At 39.2% G+C, this 19,894-nt stretch overlaps 2 protein-coding genes across 2 annotated transcripts in view; one reads left to right on the top strand and one right to left on the bottom strand.

The window, feature by feature from the left end:
• Positions 1-8,502: 8,502 nt before the first annotated feature.
• Positions 8,503-19,894, bottom strand: part of LOC132563071 (uncharacterized) — a 46,241-nt gene continuing 34,849 nt past the window's right edge. The window contains exon 2 of the mRNA XM_060227831.1: positions 8,503-15,908. Within this exon, the coding sequence (XP_060083814.1) occupies positions 13,803-15,908 (2,106 nt within the window). The 3' untranslated portion in view covers positions 8,503-13,802. The remainder of the gene's footprint in view (positions 15,909-19,894) is intronic.
• LOC132563074 (uncharacterized PPE family protein PPE62-like) lies at positions 10,533-11,633 on the top strand. Its single transcript, XM_060227833.1, has one exon. The coding sequence runs from the start codon at positions 10,533-10,535 to the stop codon at positions 11,631-11,633; it is 1,101 nt and encodes a 366-aa protein (XP_060083816.1).

The following is a 19,894-nucleotide window of genomic DNA, read 5'->3' as shown; positions in this document are numbered from 1 at the left end:
CCACGCATACAGATTAACATCATGCACAGAAAAGAACGGAAATAAATTGCTAAATACTACAGACTAAAGACAAGCTTTACAAGCATACACAAAACCCCCAGTGTGTAACGAAATTCAGCAGACCGTAAGTACGTCCGAAGTCTTCAAAGCGATTAGGAATACAGGGACAAAAAGAACACTATTTTCGGAAGTTTTGTTCATGTGACAAGCATTGCGTGCCAGGAAAATTACATAAGAGTGTACCGTAAGTGAGCCGACCGTAACGGACTTAGTACGTCCGTAGTCTTAAAAACGATTAGGAATATAGGGACAAAAAAGAACACTATTATCGGGAGTTTTGCTCATGGGACAACCCAGTCTTGCCAGGAAAAAAACACTTGGCTTCGTTTTGAAGACTTGTTGAAATACTGCCTTTGTATTCTTTATATACAAAACAGGAAAAAATCTTAGATGCGGTGTTTCAAACTATTCATTTCAAAATACACTTTTTTAAGAATCCTAACGAAATCAGACTGCAAAGTTATGTCGAGTATTATATTTTATAAATTGTGATAATCAAATTTGGTTTCCGTACTCGTTCAACTAATTGCTTTTAACTAATTCTATATTTTATCATTGTGTATCATGGGAAAGGTAACGTATATTGTACGTATGTAAAACAGATCCACTACACCAGAACCCATTAGCTTCAAAATCTTCCGATGTTTCAGCTTTATTTTTCCTTTTATTTTTGTGCGAAAACATTGTTACGTAGTTGGGTTTTTTTAAACTTGAACACATGTTTTATTCGTTGCATTGAATTTTAAGGGAGGAATGTGGGCTTGTGTTTGTCTCAAAATAGAACATTTAAACGTCATTATGTCCAAATTGTACAACATATCTAAATGAGTTGTTTAAAAATGCAATTTTACTCAATATTTCCTGTCAACGCTTGATACTTCATATAAAATGTAATTAACAAGGACTAGAAAGGTTAGTCTTTAATTTGCAAGTGATTGGAACATAAATAACTACGGATTTACTTATTACCTTTTCATTTTCTATTAAACTTTTTGTCTATTATTATTGAAACGCGGTAAAATGATAAAATGAACTTGTTTATATTTCATGAAACAATATGTCACCAGCCAGTAACAAAGATTTAAAGCAAGGATGTGCTTTTGTAAGTGTTGTGTGTATCTGTGTTGTGTGTTTTCTGTGTGTATCTGTGCCCGTATCTGTGTTGTGTGTTTTCTGTGTGTATCTGTGCCCGTATCTGTGTTGTGTGTATCTATGTGTTTCAGTTTTGTGTGTTTCTGTGTTTATGTGTGTTTTTGTGTGTATCTGTGTTGTGCAATTCTGTGTGCATCTGTGTGTATCTGTGTTGTATGTATCTGTGTGTATATGTGTGTTTCTGTGTGTATCTGTGTTGTGTGTTTCTGTGTGTATAATGTGTGTAACTGTGTTTTGTGTTTTTGTGTGTATCTGTGATGTGTGTTTCTGTGTGTATCTGTGTCCGTATCTGTGTTGTGTGTTTCTGTGTGTATCTGTGTTTATATGCGTGTATCTGTGTTGTGTGTATCTGTGTGTTTCTGTGTGTTTCTGTGTGTATCTGTTTGTATCTGTGTGTTTCTGTGTGTATATGTGTTGTGTGTATCTGTGTTACTGTGTATATCTGTGTTTTTATGTGTATCTGTGTGTTTCTGTGTGTATCTGTGTTGTGTGTATCTGTGTTTCTGTGTGTATCTGTGTTTATATGTGTGTATCTTTGTGTATCTGTGTGTATCTGTGTGTATCTGTGTTTCTGTGTGTATCTCTGTCCGTATCTGTGTTGTGTGTTTCTGTGTCCGTATCTGTGATGTGTGTTTCTGTGTGCATCTGTATGTATCTCTGTCCGTATCTGTGTTGTGTGTTTCTGTGTCCGTATCTGTGATGTGTGTTTCTGTGTATATCTGTGAGGTGTGTATCTGTGTCCGTATCTGTGATGTGTGTTTCTGTGTGTATCTGTGTGTTTCTGTGTCTCTGTGTGTATCTGTGTGTTTCTGTGAGGTAACAATTAATTGGAAATAAAGAAGAAAACGAACCCATTTGACAAAGTCAATAGAACAAGCAATGACGTACAAAGTTTTACTTTGTCACTGAGAAAGACCAAATGAGACCGGGTCCGTAGAAAAGAGAAAACAAAAAAAGTTTACTTTCACTAATGGTAGGTTTAATGTAAACCCCCAATACATCTTTGTGTGATGTTCTGTTTACATGTAGAGAGATATAAATTAACCACTAGGTAATGGAGCTGCTTTACAAACACAGAAACATGTTGATGGTCTTAATGGGCAGCATTCAGATTTATCAATACAAACGTTAGAACTATCAGATTTTGAAGTGGAAATGAAAGACAGGCCGCTTTGTTAATAGGCGTTATAATGGACAGAGGTTTTCAAGAGGAATGAGAAGGATACATTGACAAATGACAATATCAATGTCTTGTTAGTGACAAATATATTGTAAAACCTAGACACAGCATCTATCTCTATATATCGTGAGATGAAATACAATACAGTTGACTTTAACACTTCATGTTGAATTTTGCTTTCCAGATATGGTATTTCTTTTGCCTATTAAAGCCAACCGAAGACAGTTTTAATGGAACATCGACTGTGCTTGACAGGATGTGAACCGAGAAGGTGAGGAGTCCTTTTCCTCAATGCAAATGCGACCTCCAGTACATATATTGCATAAGCAAGGCTTCTGACCAGTATATGTCCTACGGTATCGACACATGATAGACCAAATAGTATTGAAATTTACACACACACGATATCTATACATATCTGACACAAGTGTGTATACTATTCTCGAATCTCGTGTCTGTACGCAGCGCCTGATATGTGCCTTAGTAGTGGTATAAGAAACATTCATTATTAGGTTTTTTTTATATCTATTAGTGAGAGTAGGTTATCTTCTTATCAATGGCTATCATCCATTCGGTCACTCTAAGTACTTAGATCAGATCTATTGAGCTACAGAGATAAAGTCGTAGTGTTTTTAATTTCAATATAATCTTAAAGCCTTTTTTGTTAAACATTTTGAAAAAATCCCACAAATTTGTGGAGACTTTCCTGACCCGGGCCAGTCTAGATCTTTTATATATATCTGAGTATGCTGTTGTATTAATACGGAAATGAACGAAATTAATCTTTAATCCAATGAAATTAATTTTGTAATAGAAATTAAGGGCTTCCGCTTGTAACATATGATAAAACGTTGTCTACTGAGACCGTCCTTTCCAGATGTTGTATTAATACGACGGAGGACCCTGGGAATTTGTCACGTTTAATTCCCTTACCAAGCCCTTCTCAGGGAACGCTGTGGTATTTTTTAGAATAAAAAAATATTTCCAATTTTTCAAAGGCGAAATTTGATTCCGTTTTGATAAAGTATATAAGAAATCAATAACGTTTGATTGCATGATTTAAGCTGGATCTAGGCCGTCTGTGTGTTTTTCTAATTATTCATTATTTGACGGTTCACTGCTTATTCAGGTATTAACGAAGTGACCGTTATATTAATTATGTTTCACGATGTTGTTTATAATTGTATTTATGTCAATATGCCAATAAAATATGATAATAACTTGAAAAAATTACAGAACAAAGATGCGAACCTATATTGATTTCTTTTAGTTCTAAGAATACATTACATTTTGTCAACTTATAGCATATTTACTTCCGTCTTTAACGAAGCATACTTTGTTAATATATTTTTTTAATAAAACCATTCAGTACAAGCGCAGTTGGATGGCGGTAGTTTTGACAATATACTGTTTTCACCAATTCAACTTGTCTCGTTGTGGATTTATCTTGTGGGTTTGTATTTGTGGTATCTTTTCTAACAAAGACTACAAACTGGAATTGCTTGGAAGTGAATAAATATTGACATTCTTACTCAAAGCCATTCAAATACAGCATTACCGTAAGTGAAGGGAGGCAACTCTTGTCCAACATTTCCACTTCAAGCCGTCTGTATGAATTTCTGTATTTATAATCTGTTTAAAATCGGTGTTAGTGTTTTGATATTATTTTTATATATTATTGTTATTGCTTTGTAACTTTATGCTACATGTTGATACAATTTGACACAGAATTCAACAGAAGCATTCGGTAAATTGATATAACACACAGCGGTCCAATAGTCAGCGCCGGTTCCCCCCCCCCCCCCCCCCAAAAAAAAAAATCACCATTTCTTTCACACGTCGGATACTCAATAAATTTGATATAGTACTCAAACGATATTTGCAAAATTATTTATGCAATTCAGTAACGTTATGGGATAACGCTCCTCAACGACATAAACCCAACAACAATATATTCAATGAGATCTTAGACCATGTCAAGGAAAACAATTCTTCAATTAGATCGGCAGCCATTTGGAATAATTTACCTGAACATATCATTTCAGTAAGTAATATGAACGAATTTTAAAACATGTTAGACAAACACCGAAAAAACTAAGAACTGCTCTTTATTTACAAAGCTGCAATCACATATTTCCAAATTGTAAACATGATATACATCTGACTGACTAAATCCTTTACAGCAGACATCACACTGGTAACACTTCTGTCCTGTTTGTGACCTGGAATGTCTCTTAATTTTATTTGACTGACTAAATCCTTTACAGCAGACATCACATTGGTAAGGCTTCTGTCCTGTTTGTGACCCGGACTGTCTCTAAAGTTCATTTGACTGACTAAATCCTTTACAGCAGACATCACACTGGTAACACTTCTGTCCTGTGTGTGACGCGGAATGTCTCTTAAGTTCATTTAACTGACTAAGTCCTTCACAGCAGACATCGCATTGGTAAGGCTTCTGTCCTGTGTGTGACCCGGAATGTCTCTTAAGTTCATTTGACTGACTAAATCCTTTACAGCAGACATCACACTGGTAACACTTCTGTCCTGTTTGCACTCTCCGGTATATATTTTAACTATGATGACAACAAATACCACACTTTGTATTGTTTCTCATCTAGATGTTTCCGCAGATGAATGCTAAGGTTGGCCGCCTGTCTGAATCTTTATAACAGACATCACACTTGTATGGTTTCTCTCCACTGTGTTTTCGCAGATGAACATTTAGATGGGCGACTTGTCTGAATCTCTTGCAACAGATATCACGCTTGTGTAGCTTTTCATCTGTATGCGTGTGGAGATGATCCTTTAAGCTGTTTGACCTTTTAAATCCCTTACAACATATATCACATTTGTATGGCTTCTCATCGTGATGCCACTGTATATGAACCATAAGCTTGTCGCCTGTCTAAATTCCTTCTTCACAAAGCAAGATCTCAAGTATAACAATGGCAGGTTAATGTGGATGGCAAACATCTCACTTGATATTGAAAAAGAAATATTACATTTCAAAATGAGATTATGCTGGAGACCACACAATTCAACACCGTAAATATATCGAGATCCTGTCTTACAATGCTGTTAGTCTGTGACGGTGCAATTTTAATTTCTAGTAATTGACAATTTGTTATAGCAAAATCGGAATCAACAAGTTTATCAAACAACTTGGTAGGAAGCTGTCCCTGACAGTAACCAAAGATCGAGGTCAACACTGATGTAATGAAGTCAGTTGTGTCCACGAAGAATTATGTCTCCATCATCCTTTACCAATCTTCTAAGAGAGAGACATTATGTCTCCATCATCCTCTACCAATGTTCTAAGAGAGAGAAACATTATGTCTCCATCATCCTCTACCAATGTTCTAAGAGAGAGAAACATTATGTCTCCATCATCCTCTACCAATGTTCAAAGAGAGAGAAACATTATGTCTCCATCATCCTCTACCAATGTTCTAAGAGAGAGAAACATTATGTCTCCAGTATCCCCTACCAGTATCATCTTTTATTTTTTAGTATATGTCTTCTGAAAGCAAAACCTAATCTACCTGTTTTGTTGAAGAGGTCTTTTTGCCTCCAGGTAAAGTTTCTCCATTCTGGGTAAAACACCATCTGGGGTGTATTTGGTCACCTGGTCTTTTTTCTTGCTTAGATTTTGGATCATTATTGTGAAGAACATTATGAGTGTCGATTTCTCTATTCTGTACCGTGTTCCAATCACCACTTTAATCAAGGAATTATTGTTAAAGACTTCTTAGGTGGACAGAAAGTTCTCAAAGAATATTGGAATATCTTGATTTGGCCCAAATATACTTGCTAATGATAATCTGTTTTGATTTATTACAATATCACGTACAATTAACCGTCCCTTGTTGTCTACTGCCAGGAATCACATACTCTAATGTATTTCTCAGAAATACAGCTACCCTTGTGATTATCAAAAATACATCTGTATCGCCATTCACACATTTTTTCTTTCTTGTTTGAACAATGTGTTTTGTTTATGTTGTTGTCATGTTAAATAACAAATTACACACACACACGAACAAACGATGATCGCGTGTGGTAAGTTAAAAGGTGGTACAATATCTCTTATAGCAAACAGTAGTTTCTGTAAAACTGATCAAACAAAGTACATGTTTTATTTATTTGTATGGATATGAGCTGTGGGTTTTACCGAAATGGAATCATTTGCAATCAAACGGTATGTTAAAGAGAGCTCAAAGATTATTTATGAAAGCAATCCAAGGTTTTGACACAAGGACGCGTACTGATATGTGTTATGGACGAATCGGACGGACACCCGTAGACAGTTACAATGATTTCTTTAAAAAATGTAAGTTTTGGAAGAATGCGTTGCTTAAATGGGAAAAAAAAATCCACTGAAGTCTGGTATATTCTTAAAATAGACTGTATGTCTCGAGGTGTCTTAAATAATTCCGGGGTTCTAGATGATATGCTTAGAACTATATAGTATAACTTAGAAGGGGGAGCAACAGCGAAGAGAACGTTTGTCACGTGATAGTTAGTTTTACAGATTTAGATATATTAGAGCTGTTTGACAAACGTGGATATTAGGACATTAGAATAATTGAACTCCTACTGTATTAAAGTGTAGCCATACTGAAAATTTACGTGATCATTTGTGGTGTTCCATTTCAAACAATACTGGTGTTTTACTAAATGTGTACCAACATTCCCTCCCGGATCAGAACCATTATATATTCTCATTGAGACTGGATCTCTTATAATTTAAACGAGGAAGATATCAATGTGTTGAGATCAAATACAGTAATGTAAAAATTCCAAATCATACTACTAGTCGATAGTGTTATGTCAATACCTCACAACCTATATAAAATATATTTACCACTTACAAAGTATTCCTGTCTGTGTTTACTTAGAAGCTCATGAATTTGTAATAGTTTTGTGCTATATATCTTATAATTATATGCATATTTCTGTGTTTGACTTTTTTAGAATAATTATTACTTCAATGCTAATTACTACGTGTTCATTTCACTGCACACTCCAATTTTAATAACATTATTGTAAATGCGATGATATTGTGTTTGAAAAAAATGCATGTGTTATTTATTTGTTAAAATCTGGAGGAATAGAGAGAATAATAAGAATGACACCGGTGATTAAGTTCAACTGACCGCCGAACATTCTGAATTCACCATTCACAACACGAAATAGACGAAACTCTTAACTTCATCCTGCTCGACATTGAACGTCGATTTCGATGAGCTTGTGAACAGATCGTACCAATTTGAATGTGTGTTGTGTGAAGTCCTGAAGAAAGTACGTCATCCTGAGGTAAGTACGTCATCCTGAGGTAAGTACGTCATCCTGAAGTTGTGAAGTCCTGAGGTAAGTACGTCATCCTGAAGTAAGTATGTCAACATGAGGTGATTACGTCATCCCGAGGTTAGTACGTCACCCTGAGGTAAGTACGTCATCCTGGAGTAAGTACGTCAACATGAGGTGATTACGTCATCCTGAGGTAAGGACGTCATCCTGAGGTAAGTACGTCATCCTGAAGTAAGTACCTCAACATGAGGTGATTACTTCACCCTGAGGTAAGAACGTCATCCTGAAGTAAGTATGTCAACATGAGGTGATTACGTCATCCCGAGGTTAGTACGTCACCCTGAGGTAATTACGTCATCCTGGAGTAAGTACGTCAACATGAGGTGATTACGTCATCCTGAAGTAAGTACGTCAACATGAGGTAAGTACGTCATCCTCAGGTGAGTACGTCATCCTGAGGTAAGTGTGTCAATATGAGGTAATTACGTCATCCTGAAGTAAGTCAACATGAGGTGAGTACGTCATCCTGAGGAAAGTACGTCATCCTGAGGTGAGTACGTCATCCTGAGGAAAGTACGTCATCATGAGGTAAGTACGTCATCCTGAGGAAAGTACGTCATCATGAGGTAAGTACGTCATCCTGAGGAAATTACGTCATCATGAGGTAAGTACGTCATCCTGAGATATAGATCGACGTATCTACCACCTGCTATCTCGAGGATTGTACAAAACTATTATCTTTCTGATAGTATTATGATTCCGTATTTTTGTCTTATATCAAAGAGAAAATGGACGACTTTGTATACTTCAACATGTTTATTGAGAATAAAAACACACAAAAACAAGTTATTAAAGAAATCGTAATAGATTTGTCTGAACAAATGTATAGCTGGCAGATATATTTAACTAGTTGACTCCAATTTAGAACTAAGAACACCAGCTAAACACAATTTTCGCTATCTTGAACTAAAAATGGCAATGTCCAGGGCGGACACCAACCCAACACAAATACCGTCACCTAGAACTAAGGATGGACATGTCCAGGGCGGACACCAACCCAACACAAATATCGTCACCTAGAACTAAGGATGGACAGGTCCAGGGCGGACACCAACCCAACACAAATATCGTCACCTAGAACTAAGGATGGACATGTGCAGGCCGGACACCAACCCAACACAAATACCGTCACCTAGAACTAAGGATGGACATGTCCAGGGCGGACACCAACCCAAAACAAGTACCGTCACCTAGAACTAAGGATGGACATGTCCAGGGCGGACACCAACCCAACACAAGTACCGTCACCTAGAACTAAGAATGGACAGATCCAGGGCGGACACCAACTCAACACAAGTACCGTCACCTAGAACTAAGGATGGACATGTCCAGGGCGGACACCAACCCAATACAAATACCATCACCTAGAACTAAGGATGGACATGTCCAGGGCGTACACCAACCCAATACAAATACCATCACCTAGAACTAAGGATGGACATGTCCAGGGCGTACACCAACCAAATACAAATACCGTCACCTAGATCTAAGGATGGACATAACCAAGGGCGGACACCAACCCAAAACAAGTACCGTCACCTAGAACTAAGGATGGACATGTCCAGGGCGGACACCAACCCAACACAAATACCATCACCTAGAACTAAATATGGACATGTCCAGGGTGGACACCAACCCAACACAAGTACCGTCACCTAGAACTAAGGATGGACAGATCAAGGGCGGACACCAATCCAACACAAATACCATCACCTAGAACTAAGGATGGACAGGTCAAGGGCGGACACCAACCCAACACATTCATTAAGATCTAACCATTTTCGTCAAGTTAACTTGTCAAGAATTTAGATGTTACGGAATGTTTATTTTCATGTCGAATTTTTGCTTTGAAGATTTTATTTTGATATCAACATTTGTTTATGATTTATCTCAATGTTTTTATCATAAATAAATAAATCTGTTGTAAAGATCCATTGGATTGATACAGAAGTAGAACGTAGGATTGAGATAGTGTCGCGTACATTTCATAGGACAGACACGTCCGTAACGCGAAGAGAAAATATGTAAATAAGAGAAGATAAATTGATTTAAGAAATCAAAACACATAACGAAAATATCAACACGTGTACACCAATTTAAGGATAGTATTACAATCTCCAGTTTAAAAAAAATCTGCTCTACATTGGTAATAACAATTTATATAGGTATACATGCCTATGTTTAATGGGTTGATTCAGGAGTTCCTGACACAATAGGTCATTATTGTGTAACTAACTACAGCAGACAATACCTTTTGTCATTTACACGCACCACAGTAGTCTAAAGCTGTAACACACAGGCGAAAATAAATGGATGATTAAGATAAAATAACTTATGAAAGCAATTATATCCATTGAGTATGAGTAACGACAGCAGTTGATCCATGTAGAATGAAATTCTTGATTGTGAGAATTTTCAATTCATTGTGCGGGATAAACAGAATACTTGGTTGCTAATAACTCGCCTCGTTGGTTTCTCCCTTATCCTCTCCAAAATAGAGGCTATGTTTAAAGACTGTGTGTTCTCATATGTGTATCATGGATTTGTTTTACAAAACACAAAAAATCAAAGTCTAATAATTATATATGTGAGCGTCCACCTGGGAATTATTAGAGCATGACGGTTAGAACTGACGGTCAAAAGAGTATGAATTTTTGATTTGGCGTTCACGAGAGCATGAATGATGGATCTGGGCGGTTACGAGAGTAGAAGTGTTGGATTTGGCGTTCATGGGAAAATGAATGTTGGATCTGGCGGTCATTGAAGTATGAACAATGGATTCGATGATCATGACATTATGAATAATGTTTGTTATCAGAGTATAAGTGCTGGATTTGGCGGTCATGGCAGCATGAATACTGGTTCTGTCGGTCATGGCAGCATGAATGCTGGTTCTGTCGTTCATAGCAGCATGAATGCTGGTTCTGTCGATCATGGCAGCATGAATGCTGGTTCTGTCTGTCATAGCAGCATGAATGCTGGTTCTGTCGGTCATGGCAGCATGAATGCTGGTTCTGTCGGTCATAGCAGCATGAATGCTGGTTCTGTCGGTCAAGACAGCATGAATGCTGGTTCTGTCGGTCATGGCAGCATGAATGCTGGTTCTGTCGGTCAAGGCAGCATGAATGCTGGTTCTGTCTGTCATAGCAGCATGAATGCTGGTTCTGTCGGTCATGGCAGCATGAATGCTGGTTCTGTCGGTCAAGGCAGCATGCATGCTGGTTCTGTCTGTCATAGCAGCATGAATGCTGGTTCTGTCGTTCATAGCAGCATGAATGCTGGTTCTGTCGGTCAAGACAGCATGAATGCTGGTTCTGTCGGTCATGGCAGCATGAATGCTGGTTCTGTCGGTCATGGCAGCATGAATGCTGGTTCTGTCGGTCATAGCAGCATGAATGCTGGTTCTGTCGGTCAAGACAGCATGAATGCTGGTTCTGTCGGTCATAGCAGCATGAATGCTGGATCTGTCGGTCAAGGCAGCATGAATGCTGGTTCTGTCGGTCATAGCAGCATGAATGCTGGATCTGTCGGTCAAGGCAGCATGAATGCTGGTTCTGTCTGTCATAGCAGCATGAATGCTGGTTCTGTCGGTCATGGCAGCATGAATGCTGGTTCTGTCGATCATGGCAGCATGAATGCTGGTTCTGTCGGTCATGGCAGCATGAATGCTGGTTCTGTCGGTCATAGCAGCATGAATGCTGGTTCTGTCGGTCATGGCAGCATGAATGCTGGTTCTGTCGATCATGGCAGCATGAATGCTGGTTCTGTCGGTCATGGCAGCATGAATGCTGGTTCTGTCGGTCATAGCAGCATGAATGCTGGTTTTGGCGACCAATTAAGTAAGAATAATATATATCGCTCTCATTAGAGTATGAATGTTAGATATGGCGGTCATAAGAGTACGAATTTCCGATATGAAAGTCAATAGAGCATGAACGTTGCAACTGTGGCTAATTAAAGTATTATTTTCGATCTGAAGATCCGTAGAACAAGAATGATTCATCTGACAGTAATCTGAACATGTTGGACCTGAGTTTCATAGGTGTCTGACTGCTGTATCTGGCTGTATTACAGTAAGAATGTTGGATGTGAGGGTCATAGGTGTCTGACTGCTGTATCTGGCTGTATTACAGTAAGAATGTTAGATGTGAGGGTCATAGGTGTCTGACTGCTGTATCTGGCTGTATTACAGTAAGAATGTTGGATGTGAGGGTCATAGGTGTCTGACTGCTGTATCTGGCTGTATTACAGTAAGAATGTTGGATGTGAGGGTCATAGGTGTCTGACTGCTGTATCTGGCTGTATTACAGTAAGAATGTTGGATGTGAGGGTCATAGGTGTCTGACTGCTGTATCTGGCTGTATTACAGTAAGTATGTTGGACCTGAGTTTCATAGGTGTCTGACTGCTGTATCTGGCTGTATTACAGTAAGTATGTTGGATGTGAGGGTCATAGGTGTCTGACTGCTGTATCTGGCTGTATTACAGTAAGAATGTTGGATGTGAGGGTCATAGGTGTCTGACTGCTGTATCTGGTTGTATTACAGTAAGTATGTTGGACCTGAGGGTCATAGGTGTCTGACTGCTGTATCTGGCTGTATTACAGTAAGTATGTTGGACCTCAGTTTCATAGGTGTCTGACTGCTGTATCTGGCTGTATTACAGTAAGAATGTTGGATGTGAGGGTCATAGGTGTCTGACTGCTGTATCTGGCTGTATTACAGTAAGTATGTTGGACCTGAGTTTCATAGGTGTCTGACTGCTATATCTGGCTGTATTACAGTAAGATTGTTGGATGTGAGGGTCATAGGTGTCTGACTGCTGTATCTGGTTGTATTACAGTAAGTATGTTGGACCTGAGGGTCATAGGTGTCTGACTGCTGTATCTGGCTGTATTACAGTAAGTATGTTGGACCTGAGGGTCATAGGTGTCTGACAGCTGTATCTGGTTGTACTACAGTAAGAATGTTTGACCCGAGGGTCATAAGAACAAGAACGTTCGATATGCTTGTCGTTAAAACCATGGGTAATGAATATATGGTACATGTAACAAGTTGGTTCTGGCAGCCAAGAGAGAATATAAAAACTCTGGCAGACATTACAGCATAACTGTTAAACCTGGTGGTCACAGTTGACAGATAAAATTGTTAAATATCTCTGTCAAAAAGATATAAATGTTGGATCTCATAAATTTACTACCATTGCATGGGAAGGAATACATTTTGACATTTAATTTCTACAAAGCATTTCACTAAATCACATTCTGACCACAAAGATTAAAGAAATTAAAGGCATTAAGTCTATATGTATGGACATACGATAAGGATATATATATATTATATATACACTAATATGCTGAAAATGAAATCCGTGAAATGAAAAAAAGTAATGCGTCTTTCGTTATTTTCAACAAGTTGAATGTTTTTGGCAACAGGTCGTAATCTGGACATTCGTTAGACTGAGCAAATAGTATTATTATATACAGTGTGCGGGGCAGTACTCTAATGCATTCGAATTATGCGAATTAATATTTAAAAAATGGAATATATCTTAGTTCAATGAATAGTATACATACATGTACTTTGAGACTCTTTGAGCCATTCTTAACGAATCTTAACACATATCTCTAACTATGAACAGCACAGTCATGAAATGTGGAAATTGGACATTTTGTTTTAAAAATCAGCAGCAATCCGCGAGAGTTACCTCCCTTCTAACAGTCAATGTCCACAGAGCTTTGTCTAGCTCCTGCGTAACTCCCGAACAACGTTATCAAAATGTTTAAGAAAAAATATATTCATGGTCTATTTATAGAGTCTACAAGGCTGTACAATGGAAGTTTGGCTTCCTCAGCGACACGTAAATTTACCGCGGTCTTCATCATCCGCTCGAAAACCAGGCCATAGCTTACTACGTAATACAAATACATTGTGGTACGACCAAAATCCCCAGTCAGCGCTCGTCGACGCACAAATTATGTGTCATATTACCACACGGTCTTCCGGTAAGCACTTGCGGAACACCCAGATTTAGGGCGATCAGGCGATATTTGTCCTTGACAGTAACGATAAAATGACGATAACGGTTAAACACCCGCTGACGTGAGCACTCCGCGACGAAGCTGATGGAACGTCGACGTGTTGGCTTTGAATATTAGTTATGAGCGGTACAGTGTTGCTATAGTGAGGCCTACGCGTGGAGCGCTCGTGAAACGTTAGTAGCGTCTCGTCCTTGTCCGTCTGGCGATTAAGAGGGATTTTGTACTGTTCCTCAACACCGAGAGGGGGACACGTTCCAGGCACTGAATCTAAGACGTCAAACTTCCCTTCAGGCGTCAGCAGACCCTCAAGAACCTTTTCTACTGAGAGCATGTTGCAGTCGGCTGATTTCAGAACTATAATTTTACGCATGGTGCCGTCCAAAGTGAACACCCAGCAGTAAAACTTGGTCATCCGTCCTTCGCGGTCAGGTTTGGTGCCCGTGACCACGCCCCTGGTGTTAGGGCCGAGGTCCAACGAGGCCAAACAGAGGTACTGGATGTGACTGGCAGCTTCCTGGCAATTGATTGTCTTGATGTCGATCTTATCGGGCCTGGTCGCCGGGTCGTAGATCAAGCAACCATTACACTTATCGCCCTCTCGGAAGAAGAGTGAATTGGCTTTAAAACCGAGGTCAGGTAGTTTACAGGTTGTGCTGTAGTGAACTTTAGTCTCTAGTAACACCTGAGTAGGAATATTGACTTTTCTCGATGATTCTCCCATCTCCACCATTGTTTTGAATTTATTGTCTTTACATGTGAATCGTTCCGCCTCTTCTATTGGCCAATAGGGCCAATTTACTCGATTGCTGAGTCGGAACTGTCGTACAGAGGTGGCCGGCTGGTACATTTCCAGACATGCAAACCTCGGGAAACACCCGTTATCAAATACATGTAGCAGCGCAGTGCGACTTTCGTTCTCCGACACGTTTCTAGCTAAGCAATGAAATTTCCCAAATGTAGGAACAAAAAGTTTGTATGAAGATATATTCATATACTGTGGTCCGTCCCTTGTATCTAGTAGCCATGATCCACGCACGCTTTCCTGAAAAGTACAAGGTTTTGTCTCCGGTTCGCATCGGTTGCACGACAGATGGCAGTACTCAACAACCTCGTTATCACAAAACCTCCTGTCATTACAACCTTCAAACTCGTTGGCACATACAGACGGGATGGTGATTTTTTGAAGTGTTATTGACAAATAGTTATCTGTTTCGGTGATTTGTCCATGACCATTTCCGGTACCAGGATCACACACCGGATCCATGAACAAGTGTATCTGTGTTACCTCGCCGTAACTGTCCCGTGTGATTCTCATACACCATGCTTCAAAATCATCCGTGTCTGGCCGAAGGATCACAAACGTGTACTTACCGTATTCCCAGGAAGTAACACATTTAACGCTTTGTTGTATACGCATTTTTAGATTAGTATGTAAACATTCCTCATACCGGAAGTTGAATCGAATGCCGTCCCCATCCTCACATTCGCTTTCCATGCGGGGAAGCACGAGCTTGCCAGGACATATATCCCCTTCCGGTCCTAGAATACGCATGTTGTAGCCACCAACTATGGGACATTTGATGGGGGAGCTTTTCATCACGGTGGGCGATAGTATGGGCCAATGGTCAAGATTTAAGTATTCTTCTGAGCAAAAATCGGGATTCTGATAAGCATGTTTAGCAGACGTTTTAAACTGAACTATATAATCTGACCTCTTAATGAACTGCATACACATGAACTCGGCGTGGTTGTGGAAGCTGTCTCTTCCCTTTGTTTGGTGGCGCACTAGGTATTTACCCGCCTCGACCTCCTGAATACAGCTTCGCTCGTAATGAATACACGTTTGATCTGGGGATGGGCAGTACATGGCATCAATCATGTTTTGTTTGAAGTAAAGGGTGAGGTAGCCCTTGTTTCTATAAGTAGCAGTCCATACCACCCCCGGGGGTAAGTAAGAGGGAAAGTCACAATTAGATGTCACTGGTGCCGGGAACCAGAATAGCAGCATCAGTGTTACCGTCCAGACAAGTCCATTGTTTGGCCAAGCCATTCCACCGCTCCACCTGGCCATTTTACCACGCCAGCAACGAGAGGACTCACACATCTGTAAAAAGTACCAGTAAAGTCAGCCACAGCAATCAGAAACAATGAACAGATTTGAGTTAACTTGAATGAAATCATAATAGAATTACGGAAAGTTCAAGGGGTCAGGGAAACAAAACATCACTACAGTTAAAATATGACTTTAGTGTTGTATTCTATCTCATATTTTTAGTTCCAACACTTTATCCAGATAAAAACTTTTGCATACCAATTATGTGTCATTTTGATAATTGGAAATCGAAATATAAGCAAAACCAAAAAACATTCAGGATGCAAAATAAGTCACATGCAAAACACATCATTTCTCTCAACTTTTATCCACGTGTATTTGTACCTGAAATCTAAACAACCCTATTGTTTTGAATGCAAACATTTGTAGTGAATGACACACCATTACTCGAAAACAGGATTTGCAGGACGATTAGAGGTCAATATGAACTGCCTTGATATGCTCGTTGGTGAGTTCTGCCTCGTATATAAATAGACAACAAGCCATTCAGGACAGGGATGCAGTTCCTATAGCTATTCCAACAATCTATTTGAAAACTGTGCCACCAAAAGCACAGTAAAAAGATGATGAAACGGTGGTTATAACTATGAGGTGGGGTTGCATTAGAATCTCCAGGCCGTTTTCCACACACATAGTAGACAAGGACATTTCAGGTGAGTTGGTAAATACTTTTTCCACACTTAGCTTTGACAGATCAGTACTTAATATCGGTACTGAAATTAAGCACGATATTTGTTCTAATGATACAGTGTTTATCAGTATTGAAGGGTACGCTGTGTACTGAGCATAACAGCTCTTCATCGAATTGACGTTTAGATTGAGCAGATCTAAATATTGTTACGAAAATCAAATCTTTCACAAAATTTTGTAATACATTTGTATTTCAATTTTTCATTTTCCTTTGGTAGAACATAGAGGGAAATGAATTAAAATCTGAGACCTTTTTCACGAAACTATGATATGGATGATCCGTATGTTTCGGTGCTGTAATGGACGCCATCTTGGATCTCTTGAGATCCAAAATGGCTGTGTCTCCATGACAAGCCTCCTTCTCGTGATCATTCTTTTCATCAAACAGAACACAATACTACAATCGCCCTGATGTATTAGCCATAAGACGGTAATAAGTGTACAGGAAGTTGGTGATTTGGATACTTTTGAAGTTGATGATGTATTCCTCTGCGAAGAAGAAAAAATCAGTATTAACTTTTTTTCTGATAATGATTTTTTGAAAGGTTTGATTTTAGAAAGTAGGTTAAAAGCAAAAAAAAATTAATTATATTGCTACTCTGTATATTACAGGCGTGAGAACATGTGTGAAAAGACATAATTCATTTCCATTTTCCTCTTACTTTTGCGGTAACGTTTTTAGGATAACATTTTGTCTGTGATTACAAGATGTACGGTACTCAGATATTAAGAAAAAATAATGTTTTGAAATATCCAGTTTTCATTTAGCAAGCTTTAAATCGCAGCCAAGAATTGAAAATGTTCCAAAATGGCCTAAACCCTTAATTTGACCTACTTTTAGTGTGCGACATATTTTAAGACTTTCAGGTTAAATAGAGAAGTTTTTCATGATACTTTTTATGATTGAAAAGAGGAGATCGCTATGTTTCAATTTTTGCAATTTTCACACAGTTTTTTCAAGATCAAGAAAAAAACTGACTTATTACATTTCGGGTCTGAAACATCAAGAAAGTGGTCCAACACGTCGAAATCTACGAATTTGCAATCCGTGATATGTAGTGATAATTCATGGAAAAAATGAGTTGAAATCTACTCAAGACTGTGGTAGTTATACTCACGAGAAAACCCTTGGCAACCACAAAACATTAGAATTGTTGACACTATCAACCGAATCACGCCGTCAACTACGCCGTTAAAAAAGTAGTCCACAAGTAATATTTCTTCACAAAAGGTTTTGGGTCGGAACTGAGGATAGGGAGGTCGTACTAGGGTTTAGGGTCGGAGCCCAGGATAGGGACGTCGTATTAGATTTTAGGGTCGAGCCCAGGATAGGGACGTCGTACTAGGTTTTACGGTCGGAGCCCAGAATAGGGACGTCGTACTAGGTTTTAGGGTCGAGCCCAGGATAGGGACGTCGTACTAGGGTTTACGGTCGGAGCCCAGGATAGGGACGTCGCACTAGGGTTTAGGGTTGGAGCCCAGGATAGGGACGTCGTACTAGGTTTTAGGGTCGAGCCCAGGATAGGGACGTCGTACTAGGTTTTACGGTCGGAGCCCAGAATAGGGACGTCGCACTAGGGTTTAGGGTCGGAGCCCAGAATAGGGACGTCGTTCTAGGATTTGGGGTCGGAGCCCAGAATAGGGACGTCGTTCTAGGATTTGGGGTCGGAGCCCAGAATAGGGACGTCGTTCTAGGTTTTACCAAAGCTTTACTATAGTCTTGTGGTTAAAATAGTAATCGAACAATACATTCACCAAGTTCGGTTTATAGCTGGGTATGGATGTGTAAGAGGGAAAATGGTGCATCTTACATATTAGATTGTCAGATGGTTTTACCAAATCAAAGTAGCACTATTCTACTAAAAATGAATATTTAGGTTACCAACAGAAGGCATCATCAGCCAGGCTACATTGTAGTAACGGGTAGTAGAGATGGTGATATAGAACAGAAGTTTATGTTAAAAATGCCATTAGCCATTATTGTAATATCAGGATTTCACACTAAAAATAGAGCATACATTCATTGATAAAATTATTGTGGTAGGATTAAAGACATTTAGACTGCAAAACTCTGCCATTCATAACGATCATAAAAGTCATATTACGAAAATCCATTGCTTAAAAAATAATCTGTTAACAAGTCATTCTGCATCAACATATTAAATTATTTCTTTTCCACCAACATTCTCCTTCTATAAGGCGGGTTGCGTCTACCGTCAGCTTTGCTCGATCAGCATGCTACAAAATAGTCCTCGTGGTGTCGGATTAGGGAGAAAACTGCTATTTATCCAGGAGGCGGCGAAGATTTCTACACATTGCTGAGACAATTGGCACTGATTGTGGTTAATTTGTCACACTTTGCCCGTACAACATCAAAATACACGCCTCTTCTACAGGTCTCTGTAATTTACTAAAAGACATTCTTACATTAGCGTTGGCCAAACCTGCGTCGTTTTGTAAATTTGCGATTTGTTATTATGGCGTCTGAAGCGGATGTACCGAGTGTAAAACCTAACGACAAGACCATATATCCCTGACCTTCTAGAGGTCAAACACTAAACGATATACCCCTGACCTTCTAGAGGTCATACTCTTAACGATATATCCCTGACCTTCTAGAGATCACATCCTAAACTCTATATCCCTGACCTTCTAAAGGTCACATTCTAAACGATATACCCCTAACCTCCTAGAGGTCACAACCTAAAACGCTAGTAATTTAACCCTGACTTCCTAAGAATGTAACCCTGACTTCCTAACAATGTAACCCTGACTTCCTAGCATTGTTACTCTGACTTCCTAACACTGTAACCATGACTTCCTAACACTGTAACCCTGACTTCCTAACACTGTAACTCTGACTTCCTAGCATTGTAACCCTGACTTCCTAGCATTGTTACCCTGACTTCCTAACACTGTAACCATGACTTCCTAGCATTGTAACCCTGACTTCCTAACACTGTAACCCTGACTTCCTAGCATTGTAACCCTGACTTCCTAGCATTGTAACCCTGACTTCCTAGCACTGTAACTCTGACTTCCTAGCATTGTAACCCTGACTTCCTAACACTGTAACCCTGACTTCCTAGCATTGTAACCCTGACTTCCTAGCATTGTAACCCTGACTTCCTAGCACTGTAACTCTGACTTCCTAGCAATGTAACTCTGACTTCCTAGCATTGTAACCCTGACTTCCTAGCATTGTAACCCTGACTTCCTAACACTGTAACCCTGACTTCCTAGCATTGTAACCCTGACTTCCTAACACTGTAACCCTGACATCCTAG

The sequence above is a fragment of the Ylistrum balloti genome, unplaced genomic scaffold, assembly GCF_031769215.1.
Source record: "Ylistrum balloti isolate Yb309-2 unplaced genomic scaffold, AGI_CSIRO_Ybal_v1 Utg371578, whole genome shotgun sequence".
NCBI classification, from domain to species: domain Eukaryota; kingdom Metazoa; phylum Mollusca; class Bivalvia; order Pectinida; family Pectinidae; genus Ylistrum; species Ylistrum balloti.
Note: the sequence above shows the minus strand (reverse complement) of the source record. Positions and strands in the feature narration are given on the sequence as shown.